General features: G+C 59.8%; 7 protein-coding genes across 7 annotated transcripts; 4 read left to right on the top strand and 3 right to left on the bottom strand.

Moving 5' to 3' along the window:
- Nucleotides 1–451: 451 nt before the first annotated feature.
- On the top strand, nt 452–2,536 carry BXZ73DRAFT_79118 (HET-domain-containing protein; the record flags this gene model as incomplete). Its single annotated transcript, XM_048023015.1, has 1 exon — nt 452–2,536. One exon carries the CDS (start codon nt 452–454, stop codon nt 2,534–2,536), a length of 2,085 nt encoding a protein of 694 aa, XP_047875785.1.
- A 409-nt stretch (nt 2,537–2,945) lies between these two features.
- Nucleotides 2,946–4,717, top strand: BXZ73DRAFT_91166 (uncharacterized protein; the record flags this gene model as incomplete). Its single annotated transcript, XM_048025883.1, has 6 exons — nt 2,946–3,125; nt 3,180–3,641; nt 3,700–3,876; nt 3,960–4,307; nt 4,371–4,547; nt 4,607–4,717. The coding sequence occupies 6 exons, from the start codon at nt 2,946–2,948 to the stop codon at nt 4,715–4,717; spliced, it is 1,455 nt and encodes a 484-aa protein (XP_047875784.1).
- Nucleotides 4,718–4,860: 143 nt separating this feature from the next.
- BXZ73DRAFT_50170 (uncharacterized protein) lies at nt 4,861–6,380 on the bottom strand (the record flags this gene model as incomplete). Its single annotated transcript, XM_048020393.1, has 7 exons — nt 4,861–4,925; nt 4,974–5,099; nt 5,154–5,350; nt 5,432–5,678; nt 5,770–5,958; nt 6,121–6,247; nt 6,297–6,380. The coding sequence occupies 7 exons, from the start codon at nt 6,378–6,380 to the stop codon at nt 4,861–4,863; spliced, it is 1,035 nt and encodes a 344-aa protein (XP_047875783.1).
- A 456-nt stretch (nt 6,381–6,836) lies between these two features.
- Nucleotides 6,837–8,642, bottom strand: BXZ73DRAFT_50234 (uncharacterized protein; the record flags this gene model as incomplete). Its single annotated transcript, XM_048020403.1, has 3 exons — nt 6,837–7,687; nt 7,739–7,901; nt 7,956–8,642. The coding sequence occupies 3 exons, from the start codon at nt 8,640–8,642 to the stop codon at nt 6,837–6,839; spliced, it is 1,701 nt and encodes a 566-aa protein (XP_047875782.1).
- Nucleotides 8,643–11,914: 3,272 nt separating this feature from the next.
- BXZ73DRAFT_24279 (heterokaryon incompatibility protein-domain-containing protein) lies at nt 11,915–12,865 on the top strand (the record flags this gene model as incomplete). The annotated part of the gene is made up of 2 exons (XM_048017688.1): nt 11,915–12,095; nt 12,243–12,865. Coding segments are annotated over 2 exons (804 nt in total), but the record flags the coding sequence as incomplete, so codon positions are not given.
- A 2,016-nt stretch (nt 12,866–14,881) lies between these two features.
- Nucleotides 14,882–16,108, top strand: BXZ73DRAFT_103361 (uncharacterized protein; the record flags this gene model as incomplete). Its single annotated transcript, XM_048015559.1, has 3 exons — nt 14,882–15,069; nt 15,123–15,756; nt 15,812–16,108. The coding sequence occupies 3 exons, from the start codon at nt 14,882–14,884 to the stop codon at nt 16,106–16,108; spliced, it is 1,119 nt and encodes a 372-aa protein (XP_047875780.1).
- Nucleotides 16,109–17,801: 1,693 nt separating this feature from the next.
- On the bottom strand, nt 17,802–18,566 carry BXZ73DRAFT_20774 (heterokaryon incompatibility protein-domain-containing protein; the record flags this gene model as incomplete). The annotated part of the gene is made up of 1 exon (XM_048017608.1): nt 17,802–18,566. A coding segment is annotated over one exon (765 nt), but the record flags the coding sequence as incomplete, so codon positions are not given.
- Nucleotides 18,567–18,703: the final 137 nt, after the last annotated feature.

Genomic DNA, 18,703 nt, shown 5'->3' with positions numbered 1-18,703 from the left:
CTCTGAGCTCTTCTCATCTATCACAATCCCGGTCGGCCGGCAGCTTCAAATCTGCTCCACCCGCTCGCAAGTTATTTAATATCAATCACTTGCCTGATCAGGACGTCCATGGGGGATTCGAGGAGATGCTGTGGAGGTGGTGTGGCATTCATCGCCTTGGTGGGAGCGCGGTACGATGGACGGTGGCAGCACACGCGTGAGTGGTTGTTTGGATTCGGAGAGCTCACTAGACCGCATGCGGGCTTCCTTGTGTCGGATCTGTTTTGTGGCTTGGATCTTTGCTGTCACAGGCCGGGTTGTACGTACGTTCGATCAAGCTCTGCTCGTGGCCTGCCAATGTCCGCCCATGAACGCTAACTGAAGTTGGAAGTCCATTTGCAGCTATAAAAAAGCACTCACCTATACTCTCTCCAACCCTCCCCCTTTATCCCAGTGCTCACAATCGCAGACGATGTGGCTCCTGAACACATCTACTGCAGAGCTCAGGTTCTTTCACAGCCCATCTGGCATATGTTATGCTATCCTCTCCCACGTCTGGGGTGAACACGAGCAGACATTCCAGGAACTCCAGGCCCTCCGCTCCTCCTTCCACTCCCCTGACGGTACTCCTCGCTCCCGCGCATCGTTCAAGATCCGCGACTGCTGCATGTATGCGGAGAAAGCTGGCTACGCATGGGTCTGGATCGACACCTGCTGCATCGACAAGACCAGCAGCGCGGAGCTCTCGGAGGCGATCAACTCGATGTACGTCTGGTACGCCCGTGCCGACGTCTGCTACGCCTTGTTGGACGACGTCCCTGGGAGCGAGAACCCGGTCGCGCACAAGTCGTGCTTCCGCCACGCACGCTGGTGGACCCGCGGCTGGACGCTGCAAGAGCTCATCGCCCCCCGCACGCTCGTCTTCGTCTCCCACGACTGGCGCTTCCTGGGCACGAAGCACTCCCTCGCCTCGGTCGTGGAGGAGATCAGCGGCGTCGACCGGGCGGTGCTCGTCCACTCGCGTGCGCTGGACGACATCAGCGTCGCACGCCGCATGTCCTGGGCTGCGTCCCGGGTCACTACTCGGGAGGAGGACCGCGCGTACTCGCTCATGGGCATCTTTGGCGTCACGATGCCCACCATCTACGGCGAAGGCCAGCTCGCGTTCACACGCCTTCAAGACGAGATCCTCAAGCTGACCCCCGACCAGAGCATCTTTGCTTGGGGTCCGGTCCTCGAAAGCTACCCCTACGCCTTCCACGGCTTCGCTGCCGACTTGGACGAGCCCCATCATCGAGCGAGCCACAATCACACGTCGCAACCGGAGATGCAGACCATGCTTGCTCCGTCCCCCGCAGAGTTCGCGGCGGCGGGCAGGATCCGACCCATCACCACCCTCGAGCTGTCACTAAGGCTTGGAGTTGACCTGTCGAACCCGCACTACCAGCACACCAGCTACGGCATCCGCACTCGGCTCCCGCTCCTGACCGACAGCCACGCTCCTGGCGAACTCCCCTCTCTCACCGCGCCCACCAAGGTCTCTCTGGCGGCGCTCGCGTGCGAGCACGAAGACGGCAGTCTAGTGCTGCTCTTCCTCCGCAAAAAGGACAGCGCACACGACGAGTACTACGTGGGCGACTTCGTCGACGTCGGCGACGGCGGCGCGCTCTTCACCCGCGCGTACTACCGAATCGCCTTCCTCGCCCCTTCGACCCCATCTGGCCTATCCCACGTCGACGTCCAGGACGTCTACGTGCACACACACGCGCATCCGGCGCTCCGCCTCCGCCTCCCGCAGCGCCTCCCCCAAGGCAAGCTCACGGACGGACTGGAGCGCGTCGTCTACGCCTTCGTCTTCCCCGAGTGGGTCCTCGCGCGCCTCCGCGCCGCCGGCTTCGTCCCCACCTCGCTCCCGCCCTCGCCCAACTCCCGCCCCGGCTCGCGCCCCAGGTCCCCGCCCCGCACCGACGCCGACGGCGGGCTGACGCTCGAGATGCCGGTGCTGCCCGGGCTGGACGTGAGCGCGATCTTCCGGCTCGCGCGCGTCGCGACGGTGGCGTTCCGCCACCGCGACGCGCGCCGCCCCGGCTTCACCGTCGTGCTCGGGCTCGGCTGCATCTGCCAGCTCGCGCAGAACCGGCGCGGGTTCGACGCGTTCTGGCTCGACGTCGTGCGCGCGCCCGTCGTCGGCGCGGCGGGCGCGGGCGCGGGCGGGAGCGCGGGTCAGAGCGGGGGAGTGAAGGCGGCGCTGGGGCGCGCGGGGCTGCACCAGCGCTGGTCGGGGGCGCTGGGCGCGTCGGGGACGTGCACGCGCCAGCACCTCGGGCACACGTCGATGGAGTTTGGTGGGGCGGACGGACGGGTGAGGCTCACGGTTACGCCGTGGGGGGACGCGCCCTCTGGGCCGGTGGCGAGGTACAACTATGTGGTGGACTTGGAGCTGTTGGGCCCGGAGGAGGTGGCGAAAGTGGGCGAAGGAGAGCCCGCGCCTGTTGAGCAGCTCTCCTTGCTGCGGCGTGTGGTGGAGGTGTGGATGACTCTCGGACGGTCGGAGTAGAGGCATTTGTACCTTGCATGTTGGTCCAAACCATCGACATTTTGGCATTTTCCCTTTCACAATAACGTCTGATGAGTGGACTCTTCCAATATGTGGTGGCCCTCAGGCCTCAGTGGGCTTGCAGTTAACCCCCGACGGTGACCGGATCAACACAACCACTGCAATGTAAGATAAGTTGCTAGCAGATGTGCTCCCCAGACCTCCTGCCAAGTACTGGCGCTGGCAGAGCGGCCCAGGGCGGCCCGTTCGGAACCGTGTAGGGCAGCTTATGTACGCCAGTGGCAGCCCACTTTGAGTACTTGAACCAACTCCCTCAGCCCTCCCTTCCAGCGAGTCTTCCTATTGCACAGTATTCTGGCGCTGGTAATCTCGAAAAGTACATCAAAACATTGGACATCGATGCCGTTTGATGATATCTCATTTCAACGATCTTCCCCTCGAGCTACTCCCGCTAATCGTGCAGTATCTCTTACGTCCCAGTCATCTGGCCATTGCTTGTCGCGTCAACAGGTCGTTCTACACATTTTCAATACCTCTTCTTTATGAGCGGGTGTTCATATATGCGTGGCATAAAGAAGGAAAAGCCAAGGTAAGTCATGGGCATGTGCCCGCTAAGCGGAACTGAGCATCTCCTTAACTGCAGGTCATAAAGCTCTTCAAAACACTGGCTGACTATCCGCATCTTGCAAAGCTAGTGCAGCAGCTGGGTATGGGTCTCTTATTATTCTCGTTCCCTCCGCCCTCAGCGATGACGTCGTCAGCGATTCGCGACTTTCCCAAGGCTCTACAAACGGAAGATTACGACCTCGTACTTGCCGCCTGTCTCGATGGCATCCGGAACTGCGTCAACCTACGCGCATGTACATGGACCAGGCACGGATCGCTCACATCATCTGTTCTAAGCACACTCGTCGAGTGTTCGCGGCTACAAGAGCTGGAGATCAACGGCGAGCATGCCGGATTTTACGACCCCGCCATCCTCCCTCGTTTCACACACCTCCGCAAGCTATCTCTCATCATGCCGAGCGCCGCCGTAGCAAGCATGCTCCTCCCATGGTGCAAGAATACAAGCGGCACGCTCCAATACCTCTCAGTCATTTGTCAGGCGAGCGAGCACCGACATCGCTCTGCAACACCCCAGTTGACCCAGCGCCTTGATGCAGTCGTCTCCACGGATCAACGATGAAGTGGTCGCAAGCATCGCGCCCTACGTCACCAATCTGGAGTACATATACTTCGTTGGATGCCCCAAGCTCACCCACGACGGTCTTTGGACGCTGCTTTCTGGGAATTACAAGGGGGTCGTAGGTCTCGGGATGGAGGGTTTATCGACCGCTTTTGTGAGTACTTGACTCTCTTTTCTCATGTGTCTCCCCACACCCCAATCCCTATCCACTCAAGCCTTCCTGTTCTCCGTTCCCAGGACATGCACGCTTTCAGCGAGCTCTGTACCCACCACAACACCCTTTCCCGCCTCCGGTCCATCACCCTCACCGTCGACGAGCACACCGCGCTCGACGAATGGCAGAAATCCGTCCTCGCCCTCCTCTCGCATGCGCCGCTGCAACAGTTTCACATCTCCACCGTAGGCGGGCACGTCAACCATCGTCTCGACGACGCATTTTGCGCGGCCGTCGTCTCTGCGCACGGCTCTCGCATCACCCGCTTCTCGGTGCATCGGATGCGCATGACCATCGACGCCATCATGGACATCTGCCGACGGTGTGTAGTGCTTGAGCAGCTGTTCATTGTAGTGGAGCAGGACGACCTGGTAGGCACTACATTCGAAGACTCTCCGTGCAAGTACTAGGCTGCTGATGCAAATCGACCACAGGACGCGTTGGGACCCTGTCTTGCACAAGCACCAAAGCTTCGTGCAGTCCACATCAACAGACCTTTGGACTTCGGGTCTGAGGACGTCCCGAAGCAGTCACTGGACCTCATCCTGTCAATCGCTCGCCAATGCCGACCAACCGTCAGGCAGTTTGGGTTTAACACTCGGGTCTTCCAGGTGCGCACTGTATGCACGTCGTGCTCGGTCGTGCTCGAACTAATGTCCTGCTCGACCAGGTTGATCGCAATGTACACTCGAATGCGGACGGCACGACTGATGTCAATGTCGCCTTATCATCATACGAGATCCCAGAGATCCCGGAGCAGTTCTTGGTCGTCCGGACTTGATGTATGCGCATATTGCAGTAGTAGATGTTACTGAGCACGACGACTGGGTTGAATGATATATGTTGTGCGGTATAGACCCACGATGTGCAGTACGCGTACACATCTCAATCAAAGCATCTAAAATGGTAGCCGCCCTCAAGGCCTCATCCCTGGAAAGCAATACCCTTCTTGGATGTCTCTGCGAGACCGCCAGCCGCGTATCCAGTTCCTGTGGAGGTTCAGCAGATGACTAGGAGCAGCAAATAGCAAGGCCTACCTTCTCTCGTGAGGTCAATAATATCCTTCTTGTCCAGCTTCACATCACATAGAATACACTGCTTCGCCGGCCGTACAAGGGTATCTGTACATGTTTTGCACGTCACATGTCCGCACGGCTTCATGACTGGAGGAGATATCAGATTCGGCGCCAGTCAAGCAAGAAAACGCAACGACGTACGATGCAGGAGCGTGTTGTTCGACAGCTGCTTCTTGCACGACGGACAAATGGGCGGCTTCTCCTCTTCTCGCGTCGCGCCCTTCGGTGCCGTGGTGCTCTCCCCGCTTTCCGTCGATGCGGGGGTCGCCTCTACTGACTTGCCCGCCGACCCCAACGACGTGTCGAACGACCACTTCACCGCGATCAAATGCTTCCTCCTGTCCGCCCAATCCGCGTCAGCCCCGCCCGCCCCCGTCTCCTCGACGCCACACGACCGAACCCGAGAAGAGACGACTCACGCGAGCGGGTGCGGCGGCCCCCCGTGGCACGTTGTCTGGAGCTTGATGTCCGCGAGGCTCGTCGGCGCCGCGCCCGCGGGCCCGGCGTACGTCGGCGTGAGCGACGGGAGCCAGAAGTCGGGCAGCTTGCTCTTCAGCGCGTCCGCCTGCTCGCGCTCGATCTGGCGCAGCGCGGCCTCCTCCGCCTCGCGCGCGAGGCCCTCGACCTCGCTCGCGTCGAAGTCGAACTTGCGCTTCGTCCCCCGGGCTGCGGTTCGTGCGTCCGAATGAGTCGCGATTGAATGGGCGATACGGGGGATGCGGGGGAAGAGCGGGAGGTGGGAGGCGAAAGCACGCACCTGCTGAGCCGTCGAGTCCCGAGACGGTCGAGACGGTCGAGGTGGCGGCGAGCCCGAGCTGGCCCTTCTCGAATTCACGCAGGACGCGCTCCCGCGCTGCTTCCCTCGCCCGCTGGCGCTCCTCCTCCGCTTCTTTCTCGAGGGCCTCGAGCTTGACCTTCTGCCTCTTTATGTCACCGATTTGGGTCACTGCGAGGTGCAAAGGTCAGCACAGTCGCCCCGCACCCGTGATGAAGAAGAGATGTCGGAGAAACAACGACATTGGAGTTCTTGAAAGTAGATGTGAAGATTCGGAGCGATAGAAGGGGCAGAGGGAGGGGGAAAGAGATAATGACATGGTTGGTCACGCACCAAGGTCCGTCAAGACGCACTCCCTGCAAAACAGGTGGCCCTTCTGGCACGCAACGGGGTCACGCGCGCGTTGCAAGCACAGTGCGCACGCATCGAAGCGACGCATGGACTCGTTCCCTAGACGTTGCTGCGCGTTCATTAACTCTAGCAGACTCGGGAGGGAAGACGAAACTTACTCGTTTTGTGCCATAGTCCAACTTCTTGTATTCAGCGTAAGAAAAGATAGAGGACGCGGTGTTGTTTTTGCTGTGTTTCGTCATGGTACTTGACGAGTGGTGTCGCAGAGGTCAAGTTACAGAGACTAGTGGAGAGTGGTAGTGGCAGTCCGAGATGAGGACGATGCTGGGAGCGCGCGCATCCGAGTGTAGGGCACTGTCGAAACGTTGACGCCCATTTGGAAGCGGGCCCAGTGGCCTCTCGCTCTGATAGACCCAACTATACGCTCAAAATAATACATTATATGTGGGTACCGCGTACTTTCGGTTCGGAGCACAGGAGACATGTGTGAATACAGAAAGCCGTATGTACGGAGACGGCAAGCAACGTCAGGCAGGGTTCGTGATGGAGGTCGTAAATGAGTGCGTGCGTAGAGATTGTAGGAATGCTAGATGTGGCCGGAAACCAGCGCAGTAGAAAAAACTCATCCCATCCCTCTCAGAGGGTAGCCGTGCAAGATGCTAGACCGTAGGTAACCCATCGGTGAGCGAGTCGCACGTTTAAAATTGATATCCCGTGGCGGCGACAATACCCAGCCCGATGCCAGCACAGAACGCGCTGACGAAGGCGATGCCGAGGCCAATGGTGTATCCCACACCACGGCCCGCACGCAGCTGACTCTCCTCTTCGATCTTCTCCTCGAGAATGGAATTCGTGATCGTTGATGACCGCCGCCTCAGAGGGGGTCGAGGGTGCAAGCCTAATGCGCGGGTGAAACGCGTCCCCACGGCGCGCAGTAAGGTGAAGGAGAACACGACGAGCGACGGGAGATGAAGAGGGTCGAAGCCGGAGGTACAAGGAGGGGACAGCAGGCCTTTACGCTTGTCTGTAGAGTCGTCCAAGCTTGCAGGCGGGAAAGAGAAGCGACTGACTGTGGAGAGGGAAGACAACGGGGCGATACGTCGGGTGGAATTCGAGCGCTGCCGTCGAAGGTGAAGAGCGACCTCCTGGGAGAGCGTGCCCTCCCATTGCGCCTCCCATGCCTCCTTGTTCCAACGATCGTTCTTCTCGTATCCGGTGGAAGGAGAGCGGATGATGTCCGGGTGCATGGACACCTTGGAAATGGCCGTGCTCCATCGAACTCGCTCTACAGCGCGTTCAACTTCACGCCAGCGGAGGAAACGGGAAGCGGCTTCTGATCGAAGCGAGGCGAGGATATTTGGCGTGCGGAAGAGTCCTACGCGGAGCGCATCGAGGGATACGGGCCGGAATGAGGAGATATGCGAAGAGTATCTTGAGGATTCATGAACCGAGTTGATTAGAAGGGCAGATGGCGGTGTCGGAAGGAGAATGACGGGGATGTGCGAACTCAAAGCTTCCACAAGAGACCGTTCGACAGACGAGAACGATACTACGGGGAAACATTCAGTTGAAGGCCGTAGGGTCATGTTGAAACACTCACATGGGTCAGAAAGCAGGATTAGAGCGGTGTACAGAGGTGTGCAAGATGACGATAGCAAGTGTGCCAATGTGCCAGTGGGAGGGTGCTCGCGGCTGAGGATTTCGAGGACTTCGCGGAAAGGGGAGTGGATCACAGGCAATACGCGGTCGATGACGGTATCAGCCTGCAGGCATTCGACATCAGAGCCAGCCACGGAGTTTCGTAATGGTGTACGTACCTCTGTGTCGGGATCATACGCCGGGAGCTCGACAATCTCCACGTTCCTCGCAGGCTCGACGCGCTCAAGGCCATGCCTGTCCCTCTGCTCCACCCAATCCGTGGAGACACGTAGGATGGTCTTCCGCCCACCGCGACATGTTCCCGGCTCGTGCTTGACCTCCTCCCAGATACCGACCTCGACGACGTCTTCATTATCATCGACGAGCTGAGACGCGATGGCGCTCATGTCGGCACCCTTCGGGCCGAGGAGGAGCAGTCGCATCCCGCCTAATGTCTGACCATATGGCGTGGGTCTTCGGGACGGCGATGGGAGAAGAAGCGAGGGGATGACAAGGCCGCTCGTAGAGTCGCCCATGTTGTGGTCTTCGGGGTCGGAGTGGAGGCCGGGATGCGGTGGGGTGACCGGGACAGAGGAGAAGAAGAACGACGAACCGACGGAGGGGAAAGACGACACGGAATCTCCGGAGGGACTTCCAGGCTCAGACTGTTGGGCACTGTGTGGTGACGAAGGTCGAGGAGGCCAAGGTGAGTCCAAGGGATCGTCGTGTGCAGGCTGGGGGAGGGCAAACGCCGGTTCCGGAGCCGGTGAGGACGACTGCTCAGATAGGAGCGCCATGTCGAGGTGTCGGAGACCTCGGAGAGTGGAGACACTCGTACTGGGTTCGTGGTCAGGTATCGTTTCCATGCTCGATTCAGTGCTTCTGCGAGACAATCCGAGGGGGGATGAGCATGCTGCGCTCCCGACGCTGGGGCACTGTTGATGCCGCATACCTGGCGTCAGCGATACGACCTTGACCACTGGGAGCCAACGCTGAGGTCCTCGGAGGGCCGAGTTATTGCTTCAGGGAGCCAGAGGCAGTCGAAAGGCAACGGGGAGGTGGTGGTGGTCGCGGGCTGGGGAATGGGAGAACGCAGATCACTGGATTGGGACAAGGGCGACGAGCCGCTTGATCATAGCACGCCACTGATGCCATGCGATTCGGCCCATCTTATCTGATAAGCCGTACCAGACGCTCGGACACGCCAACACGTGACTGCGACGCGCTCCGTCGCGACGCGTTTGCCTTGAACTCTCCTTGAACCAGCACCAGCTTGCTTTGCCCCGCCACTTCCACCCCCGTTCGCCGCGGCCTCCTCGGTGCGGGAATTTTTGTGCACCTGCTCCGGCGATGGCACGTGGCTCAGCATCCGCCTCCAACACGACAACCTCCAAGAAACGCAAGGCGACCGGTGGTCAAAGCGCATCTGGCAAAGGTGACGCTGAATCAAGCAACAAGAGACGCAAGACTCTAGACGCCTTCTTCTCACCTCAAGTATCTCTGCCTTCCTCCGACAAGAGCAAATCTGCGTCTGCGGAACGAGTGAGCCTGAATGCGGAGCAAAAGAGAATCTTGCAGATGGTGGTAGATGAAGGAAAGAATGTGTTCTTCACTGGTGCAGCAGGTGAGTAGTCATAAGCGCTGGATATATGCGCATATTCAGACCTTTCAAAGGCTCTGGGAAGTCGCTCCTTCTGCGGGCGATCATCTCTGCGTTGCGTCACAAGTACGCCAAGAATACCTCTGTTGTATCTGTGGTTGCTAGCACCGGCATGGCGGCATCGAACATTGGAGGTCAGTCACTCTCTAGATCCCCCGAATATGCTCTCTGTATACCTTTCATTCAGGAATGACCATCCATTCCTGGGGTGCCGTCACTCCGGGGTTGGACAACATCGATCGTCAAATCAGTTGCATCAAGACCTGCAAGCCTGCACACAAACGCTGGAGAGATACCAAGGTCCTGATTATGGACGAAAGTGAGCATATTTTGGCAGGAAGTGAACTTTCGCTCAAGTCTCTCCAGTATCCATGGTTGATGGTCATCTATTCGATATCTTGACTCGGTTGGCTGATGAACTACGAAGCAGCAAGCGTACAACCAAACCTTTCGGTGGCATCCAGGTACGATGTGCGCATATATATTGTTGATACATGAGATGCTTATCCCGGTTGTGATAGCTTATTATCACCGGCGACTTTTTTCAGCTACCACCAGTCACAAAGTCTGGCACCGAGCCGTTCTTCGCTTTTGAGAGCGATTCATGGAAGAAGTGTATTGAACACACCGTTACCCTTACGCAAGTTTATCGGCAAAAAGATACCCGTAAGTCGCTTGAGACTGGTTTTTGTGAGCTTCGCCTTCTTTTTTGGCGGAGCAACTACCACAGACCTACCCTTTGCCCCGATGCTAGCCTTTTTGCTTGCAGTTTCGCAGAGGCTCGATCAGAGATAAACCAGAACATCCGTCCCCTTGATTTCTGCCTCCGTGATCGCCTGTAAACTAATCCGAAATTCCACAGAATTCGTCGAGCTACTTAATGAGCTCCGGAAAGGGACCATCTCGCCTTCTGCTCTCACAACATTCACGTCCTTGTCACGATCTCTGCCTGCTTTACCTTCCGGAATTGTCCCAACGGAGCTCTACCCCCTCCGCGCCCAAGTTGAACGCTCGAACACCACCAGGCTCGCTGCGCTCCCCGGTGCCATCCACGCGTTCGTCGCCCGAGACTCTGGCTCCAACCCGAGAGTCCTCGAGTCGATGGTTGTCCCGGCCCGGGTCGCATTCAAGGTGGATGCGCAAGTGATGCTGGTGAAGAACGTCGACGAGAAACTCGTCAACGGCACCGTCGGCCGCGTCCTCGGGTTCTACACGCTCTCCGCTTGCCAGGCCAGCATGGGGAGCCTGACGGCCTCACTAGACAAGCCCCTAAGCCTCACCAAGTCAGAATCCCAAGATTCCACTAGCAGCAGCAGCAGCTCGAAGGCCAACAGTGCAGTTCGCAACGTCCAGCTTGGTCCGGACGGTCGCACACCCATCGCGCTCTGCAAACAAACCTTTTCCGGCGAGGCCAACATCGCGCCCGCGCCCGCGGTCAAGCCCGAGCACCCCCACCAGGCCTCTCCGCCCACAAGCGCCAAGGGCAAGGCAAAGGACGACGAGCTGTACCCGCTGGTCGAGTTCCGGACGCAGCAGGGGACAGAGGTCGTCCTCGTCGTGCGCGACGAGTTCCGGGTGGAGGACAACGAGGGCAAGCTGCTCGCACGCCGCGTACAACTCCCGCTCGTGCTCGCGTGGGCGATGTCGATCCACAAGAGCCAGGGGCAGACGATCCAGCACGTCCGGGTCGACCTCCGGAGCGTGTTCGAGAAGGGACAGAGCTACGTCGCGCTCTCGCGCGCTGCATCCCTTGAGGGCTTGCAGGTGCTCGGGTTCGACCCGAAGAAGGTGCGTGGCCCGTGCTGGCGCGTGTGTCGCTTTACTGACCGTCTTCCTTCCACAGGTCAAGGCGCATCCGAAGGTTGTGGAGTGGCACGCGAGCCTGGAGGCGGCCGTGCCTCTGTGAACGTTGAGCTTGTTAGCCCATCCGGCGTACCTAGTAATGCCAGCGCAGTGCGCTCACTAATGCGTACAGTACCAAATGCATTATTTCTGTGTCATACAGTATCTCCACGTCTAGCCGTACAATAGGAAGGCTGGAATTACAATCGTACTTTGAGTGACCGCGGGGCTAACCCGGGGATCCTGCGAGGCGGGCGCCTGTAAGCGGGCGCTCACTCCCTTGCCTAAGTTCGCCGCCACGTCGATCCTCAAGATATCTGCAGATCTCCCGCTCCGACGAGGAGAATTTGATCCACAGTCAAACTGTAACCCGCGGCCGGTCGAAAGACCGTCTCTGCGTCCGAAGATCTCGAAGAGCCGGCGCAACCGACCCCACCAGAGGTCCGTGCGTCATATCAAGTTGGGCGTTCAATGTTCATATCAATGACGGGACGAATTTATCAGACTTACGCAGCCCGTCTGCCTCCAACTCCCGTCTCTCACCGAGTTCCTTCCAGCCTCCACACCGTTGGTACTTGGTCTGCGCGATGATTTGAGTCTTCTGGTGCTAATATGATGTTTTTGTTTCGTAGACTAATGTGGCTTCTTAGCACGACAAGAGCGGAGTTGAAGTTCTTTGCTGGGCCAGAAAACGTGCCTGGAGGATACGCCATCCTGTCCCACGTATGGCTGAAGGATTCTCAAGAGGACACCTTTCAGAAGGTGCAGACATACGCGGGAGAATCCCGGTTTGAAGTTACGTCGGAGGCCCCAACCCGTGAAACTACAAAGGAACTCGCTGTCGAGAAGACCCCTAGCCCCAGTCCTCACACATTGCCCCTGCCTCCGGAAGTTACGGAGTCCTCAGCGCATAACTCGTCATCACTAGGAGATTCCGGCTCTACAACAACCCTCCCTTGCCGAGATGCCGCACTGCTCTCGCGATCTCCTCGCGATCTCGTATCGCCCAAGGTCCGCGGTTTCCTCGCTCTCGCAGAGAGTGACGGCTACAAGTGGGCGTGGGCGGATACGTGTTGTATCGACAAGACGAGCAGTGCAGAGCTCACCGAGGCCATCAACTCTATGTTCCGTTACTATTCCCTGGCTCGTATCTGCTACGTCTACCTCAACGACGTCTCCGCCGTGGATCAGCAGACCTCAGACGACACCACGGGTTTCGCGCAGTCCAAGTGGCACCGACGCGGGTGGACGCTGCAAGAGCTGCTCGCGTCGCGTATCGTGGTCTTTCTCTCCAAGGAATGGACACCGCTCGGAACAAAGTTCGAATTCGCCGACCTCCTACAAGACATCACCGCCGTCCCCTCCGAGGTCCTTCGGCTAGAGACAAATTTGGCAGTCATGAGTGTGGCAGCGCGGATGTCATGGGCGTCGAAGCGGGAGACCACGAGGATCGAAGACGCTGCGTACTGTTTGTTTGGTCTGTTCGGCGTCAATCTCCCTCCACTATACGGAGAAGGCCAGAATGCGTTCTACAGACTACAAGAAGAGATTCTGCGAACGTCCGGCGATGTGTCGCTTTTCGCTTGGAATGGGACGAAAGCAGAGATCTTTGAGGGTCCCGAGACATTGACGACTTTCCTCAACACCTCTCTGTCGACGTCAAACTTCTGGCAGCATTCATTCCTCTTCGCCCAGTCAGCCTACGTGTACTCGGGTCAAAGGAAGATGCGACATGAAGGATCCAAGGGGCACTTAGAGTATCTGAAGCGCCCGATAAAGGTTTATTTCACGTCCCCTGTGAAGTCAATGCGTTTCGTTAAACTACTTTTGCAGGATCGTATCTCCCCTTCCAAATTTCCCGGAAAGAAGACGGAAGCGCTCCAGACCCTGCAGCCTCCTCTCATGTTCACTGCTACACCCGTAGGAATGCTCGTGACGGCACCAGTACTTCATCTAGACACTTCAAAAAACTTCCTCCTGGTAAACCTCCTTTGCACCGACGTCGTGAATATCGACGGCGAGCCCCGCCGACAGCCCTGCTACCTCTTGCTTCAGCGACACGACGACCTCTCAGTCCATGGGCGCCCACTCTACCACTGTGGAGCGACAGGCCGCATCGTGTCCATGCTCGGGCACGACTCGCGCGACACCACCATGCACATCCGCGTGGTCACCTTTTCCGCCGATCCACTCCCTCCGTCCGACCCTCGCTGGGAGACATCTCAGGTCCACATCGCCACTCGTCCCCCGTACTCCGCGGACCCATTTTTCCTCCCGCGGAGTCTCCTGCGCCTCCGCCACTTTTGTGAGGCGACGACGATCAAGGCGCCATTCCAGCTGGCGTTCGAAGACTTCCGTGACCTCGACAACATGCTCTTCCACCTCGACGAAGAAGCGAGCGTCATGCCCGCTTTGCCCTGGAACCATAACGACGCGCTTTCGCTGTTTTTTACTGGTCCCGCGGCTGAGGTTGACCGCAGATCATGGGCAGGACCCGCGTTCGCGCTTGTCCTCGGGCGATGTAGTAGCCCACCTCCAGACGGGGGTGGTCCGGAACACCATCCTCACACCCCCGATGCTCAACTGTCGCCAGGTGCAAGTGCTTCCCATCCCTCGACGTCGCGGACGATGACAAGAAGGCCCGGCGTGCACTTCGCCAGCATCCACATGTACGACACTTTCTCGACCCTCGACGCCCATGCGACGTATGCGGGCGTGCACGACTGCAGCCGCGACCATGTTCAAGCCTGGGCGCAGTGGTCGCGGCGGACTCCGATTCTGCCAAACCCTCGGACGCCTTTCGCCGCTCTAGATGTGTCGTTCGCGACAAGTCCTTTGAGCCCTACCAGGGATACGCTGAAGATGACACTACGCCTAGTGGGACTCGGAGACGCACGTTGAATATGTAAATTGCGTCATGTTTCCGGCATGAGCGTTCATATCCCGCGTACTGGAGGGACTGGGCAGTTAGCCCCTGGCCTCCCCCTTATGATTTTTCTTAACGTGCGTCAGATGCTAGAATCCCTTGCTTGTTCTGACACAACACTGTCAGTAGCGAGCAAAACCGGCTGAGTGTGCGCTATGCAGGCTTCAAATCCTCCTGGTACGTGATTCGATGATTCTATAATTGGGTCCTGAGACGTAAGCGACTTAACCTAATACGCTGTTATCCCCTCAATCAACAGCGGCTTGCGGCTGCGGATCGCAGCCCCCCCAATGACATCAACTGCGCGTGAACATACCCGTTCTCAACGCACCTGCGGGGTCGCAGCACGCATTCGTACCGACTGTGACATTCCGATTTTAGCACACATGGCAGCGGGGCCGCCCGTGTCCATGATCAGCAGCATGCTCCGCGCGCGATCGGCGAGACAAGTCGACGGGCGCACAGCCGTACAGCCCCCGCGGGCATACGGGTGCGGTCCCAAAGGCACTTGCGCTGAAGTACTTCCGAGCGGCGTCGGAAACGCGGCCTCGCATGGCAAGCAGTGCCACGGAGCCGACTACGATAGCAGCACCGCGCACGGTGCCAACTATATAGGTTGCACGCCTTGACTGCTTGTCAGTGTCCTACTTCGTTGCGCCCTACTTTACTCTACTACTATGTCTTCCAACTCTACCCACCAGTTTCCTTCGCCGATTGGTGGAATCCCTATCCCTATCGATTTCGCCCCTTCTGTCCTCTTCTCCGCCCTCTTTGCCTGCCTTTCTGTGATCCTGGTCTGGCGCATGGCCCATCCACGATCCCGTACGTTCGTCCTGCAAGGCACACTCATCTTCACTATCGAGCGGTATGTCACCTCTCTATCTGCCTCTACCAAACCTCTTCTCACATCCGTTCCAGCGTCGTCGCCTACGCCCTGCGCGCAAGCACAGCCCACAGCGATACCCTCCGCGGGAACGTCAATCTCCAAGTCTACTTGCAAACCACCCTCGCCGGCGGCTTCATTTCCATCGGCCAGGACCTCCTCAACCTCGTCCGCTCCCTCCTCGTCGGCTCGACCATGGGCTCCGACATGATTCGCCTCCATTCCACCCTCACGCCGGCGCATGCGGCGACCAAGACCTCTGACCTCGACCTCGAAAACACGTCGTTGCGCGACAACTCCGGTCCTTCCAGCTCGTCCCACGAGGTGTACGAAGACCACCCACGGATGCGAATGTGGCTGCGCCGCGCGTGCGGGCAAGCGTCGATCATATTTTTGGTCGCGGTCATCCTGGGAATCATCGCGGGTGTGGACTACAAGGGTGCAATAGACTCGGGCGCGCACGCGATGCTGGTGCGGGCGATGATGCAAGTCTCTCTCTCGTCTATCTGCATCAGCAGATTCTTACGAAGCATTTACAGGTACGGGAGCGCGGGGATCGGGCTGGGGTTGTTCTTCTTGCTCGCCGGGGTGTCGGTTTGGGCCCTGTTCTACGTCCCGCGTGTGCCCAAGATGCCGGTCGTCTTGATTCTCATCGCCACCTTCCTCCTGGTGAGCACCCCTCCTGGGTCCTCGTCGGTGCTCATCCTGAACTCTGTCCGTGCAGTCCGTCGTGACGGTGTACCGCCTCGACGTGCTCCGCTTCTCGACCACTTCCCTCTCCTCAACCGCCCCCGGCTCGCTCAACACCGACGGATCCAAGGCTGCATTCTACATCTTTCACGCGGCGCCCGAGTTCCTCGCCGCCGCGATCCTCGTCTGCTCCAACGCGCGGCGCACGTTCGGCACCGGCCTCTGGGGCGACCGCAAGTTCAAGGACCCGAGCCCCAAGGCCTCGGTCCCGTCCAAGGGCACAAGCCGCCGGTGTGGACTCGTGGGGACGTTGTTTGCGCTCCGAAAATGACCCACGACCGACCGGCATTCCACGTATTTTGCTGGCATACCGACTATGTGACCGTATTTATGTAATGCCCTTCCGACTAGGCGGGGTGCCCACCGCGCGTCAAGGCACTCGAGTATCATACTAGATGGCCCGACTCGTGAATCTCTCTCTGCTTCTGACCTACGCCTACATGACCTGAATGTTTGTCGCTGTCTCTGTTGGTTTCTAGAGACTCGCGTTGAATCGCGGGAGTCGCCTCAGTACAGGTCATGCATAAATCCCTGTGAGAACGCCCCGCCATCATGCATGAGCTACATATGCATGAGAAAACGTCCCGACAGCAAACTGTGCATTACATGTACTACTATGTATGGGCGGTTCAGTCGAATGGTGAGGAAGTGGGCGCGCACTACCTCATAGTATCCTCTAATACCTCCACGTCCAAACACCAGAGCGACGCAGAGAAGTGCTTCGCGGTGACGCGTATCGTCGCCGGAGACCCGTCAGCTCGCATGAACGTCCAGTCCTCCACCAGGCGGTCGTTCCCAAGCGTGAACGTGTGGAAGCCGGCGGCCTGTCCGGGAAAGGCGCCTCCAGAGCACCACATGTGCTCGACGTCGCCATTCCCGGCCTCTCGTGCGCGCTCATGGCAGACCTTGACCGTGACCGTGATGAGCAGCGGACCCGCGCGCTCATACCGCCTCCCAAACCACTCCACGCTCAGCCAGTCCGCGCCCCTGGCCACCACGAGCCCTCGCGGGCCATTCTTCCGGACCCTGCATCCCTGCATCTCCAGCACCGTCTCCACCCACCCTGCGACCCCGATCTCGATCTCCCGCCCGTCCCGCGACGGCGGCGATCCCGCGATCGACGGCCGCCTGCCGCCCGCCGCGTCGTCGTCGCCCGGCGCGGACGGCGCGACGTACACCTCCTCGACCCGCACGTGCGGAAGGCATCGCGCGAGCTGCTGCGGGGAGAGCACCACGGTGCGCGCCCACCGTCGCGCGCTGGGCAGCGCGGCGGCGGCGAACTGGCACCTGTCCGCATCCACGTCCGTCCCGATCTCCCCGCCCATGAGCGTGAGGAGCCCGGTCGCGGGCGCGCGCTCGACGGCGCACACGAGCGCGACGAGGCCGCCGCCGCCTTCCGCCCGAACGTCGCCGCGGGCGCTTTGTGAGGGCGTTGGGACGGGCTCGCACGCGAGGAGCGCGAAGTGCCAGCGGTCGTGCGGGGTGCCGCCGAGCGCCGCGTGCGGGAGACAGTGCGCGACGCGGACGAGCGCCGCGTGCGTGCGGACGCCGTGCGGGGACTCGACGTACGCGGGGAGCGGGAGCGCGGTGGGGTCGGCGCCGAGGCGCGCGGCGAAGGCGGCGTGAGGGATGCCGCGCACACGCGCGGCGGGGAGGAACGCGTGGGGCGCCCGCGCGAAGAGCGGGCGCGTGTCCGCGCGGTGGGCGAAGTGAAAGAGCTGCGGGCCCGAGGCGGGGGTGAGGGGCGGAGGGAGGGAGTCGATGGAAGGGGAAGGAGGGGGTTTTGGGGAGAGCGTGGGGGGCACTTGATCTGCGCCGGTCTTTGGGCGCAGGAACTTGAAGTTGAAGAGACCAACGACGCGAAGCGGCCGGCGGTGGGGAGCAGGAGGGACCTGGTTGACGTCTTGGGGAAGCTGCAGAGGCGGCTCAGGAGGCTCGGTGGGCAAGTCCGCAGCGAGCGCGCCCCATGCGAGCACACTCTGGTCCGGGACGCACGCGAGGACCTCGCGCTGCAGGCGGACGAACGCCCGCCGGCCCTCCCCGTACAGCGTCGGCATCGTGATGTCGAACAGGCCCATGAGCGCGTACGCCTCGTCCTCGACCCGCGTGCACCTCCGCCGCGCCGCCCACGCCATGCGCTGCGCGACGCTGACGTCCTGTACTCGCAGGCGGTGCGTGAGCACCGCCCGGGGCACGCCTGTCACGGCTTCAACCGCATCCGCGAGCGAGGCTTTCGTGCCCAACACCGACCAGCATGCAGAGAGGAAGAGGAGCGCACGGGGCGCGATGAGCTCCTGCAGCGTCCAGCCGCGGGTGAACCACCGTGCACGGTGGAAGGGCGAGCCGGACGCGGTTCGACCGGCGTCAAACGCGGGGACGTCGACGTCGGCGAGGAAGGAGTAGCAGATCGAGGCGTCGCGGTACCAGGCGTACATGGAGTTGATCGCCTCCGATAGCTCCGCGCTGCTGCTCTTGTCGATGCAGCAGGAGTCGATCCAGAGGTAGCGGTGGCCGTGGGCACGAGCGAGCGCGCAGGCGTTTTTGATCTTGTCGGAGATGCCGGTGTCAACCTCCACTGAAGAGAACGAGGATGTTGAGGTGATACGCCGCAGTTCATCGTAGGACTGCTCGCCAGAGGCTTCCCAGGTGTGTGAGAGGATGGCATAAGGTACCGCGAGGTGGTTGCTGACCTCGAAGAACTTGCCGGTCGTGGTCTCAAGGAGGCGCATGATGAAGCAATTCTGTCACTATTCGTATGATGAGACCGTTGTCAGTTAGAATGAGTGTTTGGGGCATTGATATACCAGAGTTGGAGATGGGGGTTCGCTAAAGGGCAGCGAGCTCGCTGCCAGGAGCTTTACATAGC

The sequence above is a fragment of the Epithele typhae genome (genome assembly GCF_022376455.1).
Source record: "Epithele typhae strain CBS 203.58 chromosome Unknown BXZ73scaffold_40, whole genome shotgun sequence".
NCBI classification, from domain to species: domain Eukaryota; kingdom Fungi; phylum Basidiomycota; class Agaricomycetes; order Polyporales; family Epitheliaceae; genus Epithele; species Epithele typhae.
The sequence above is the reverse complement of the archived record's forward strand: the minus strand, read 5'-3'. Positions and strand labels throughout refer to the sequence as shown.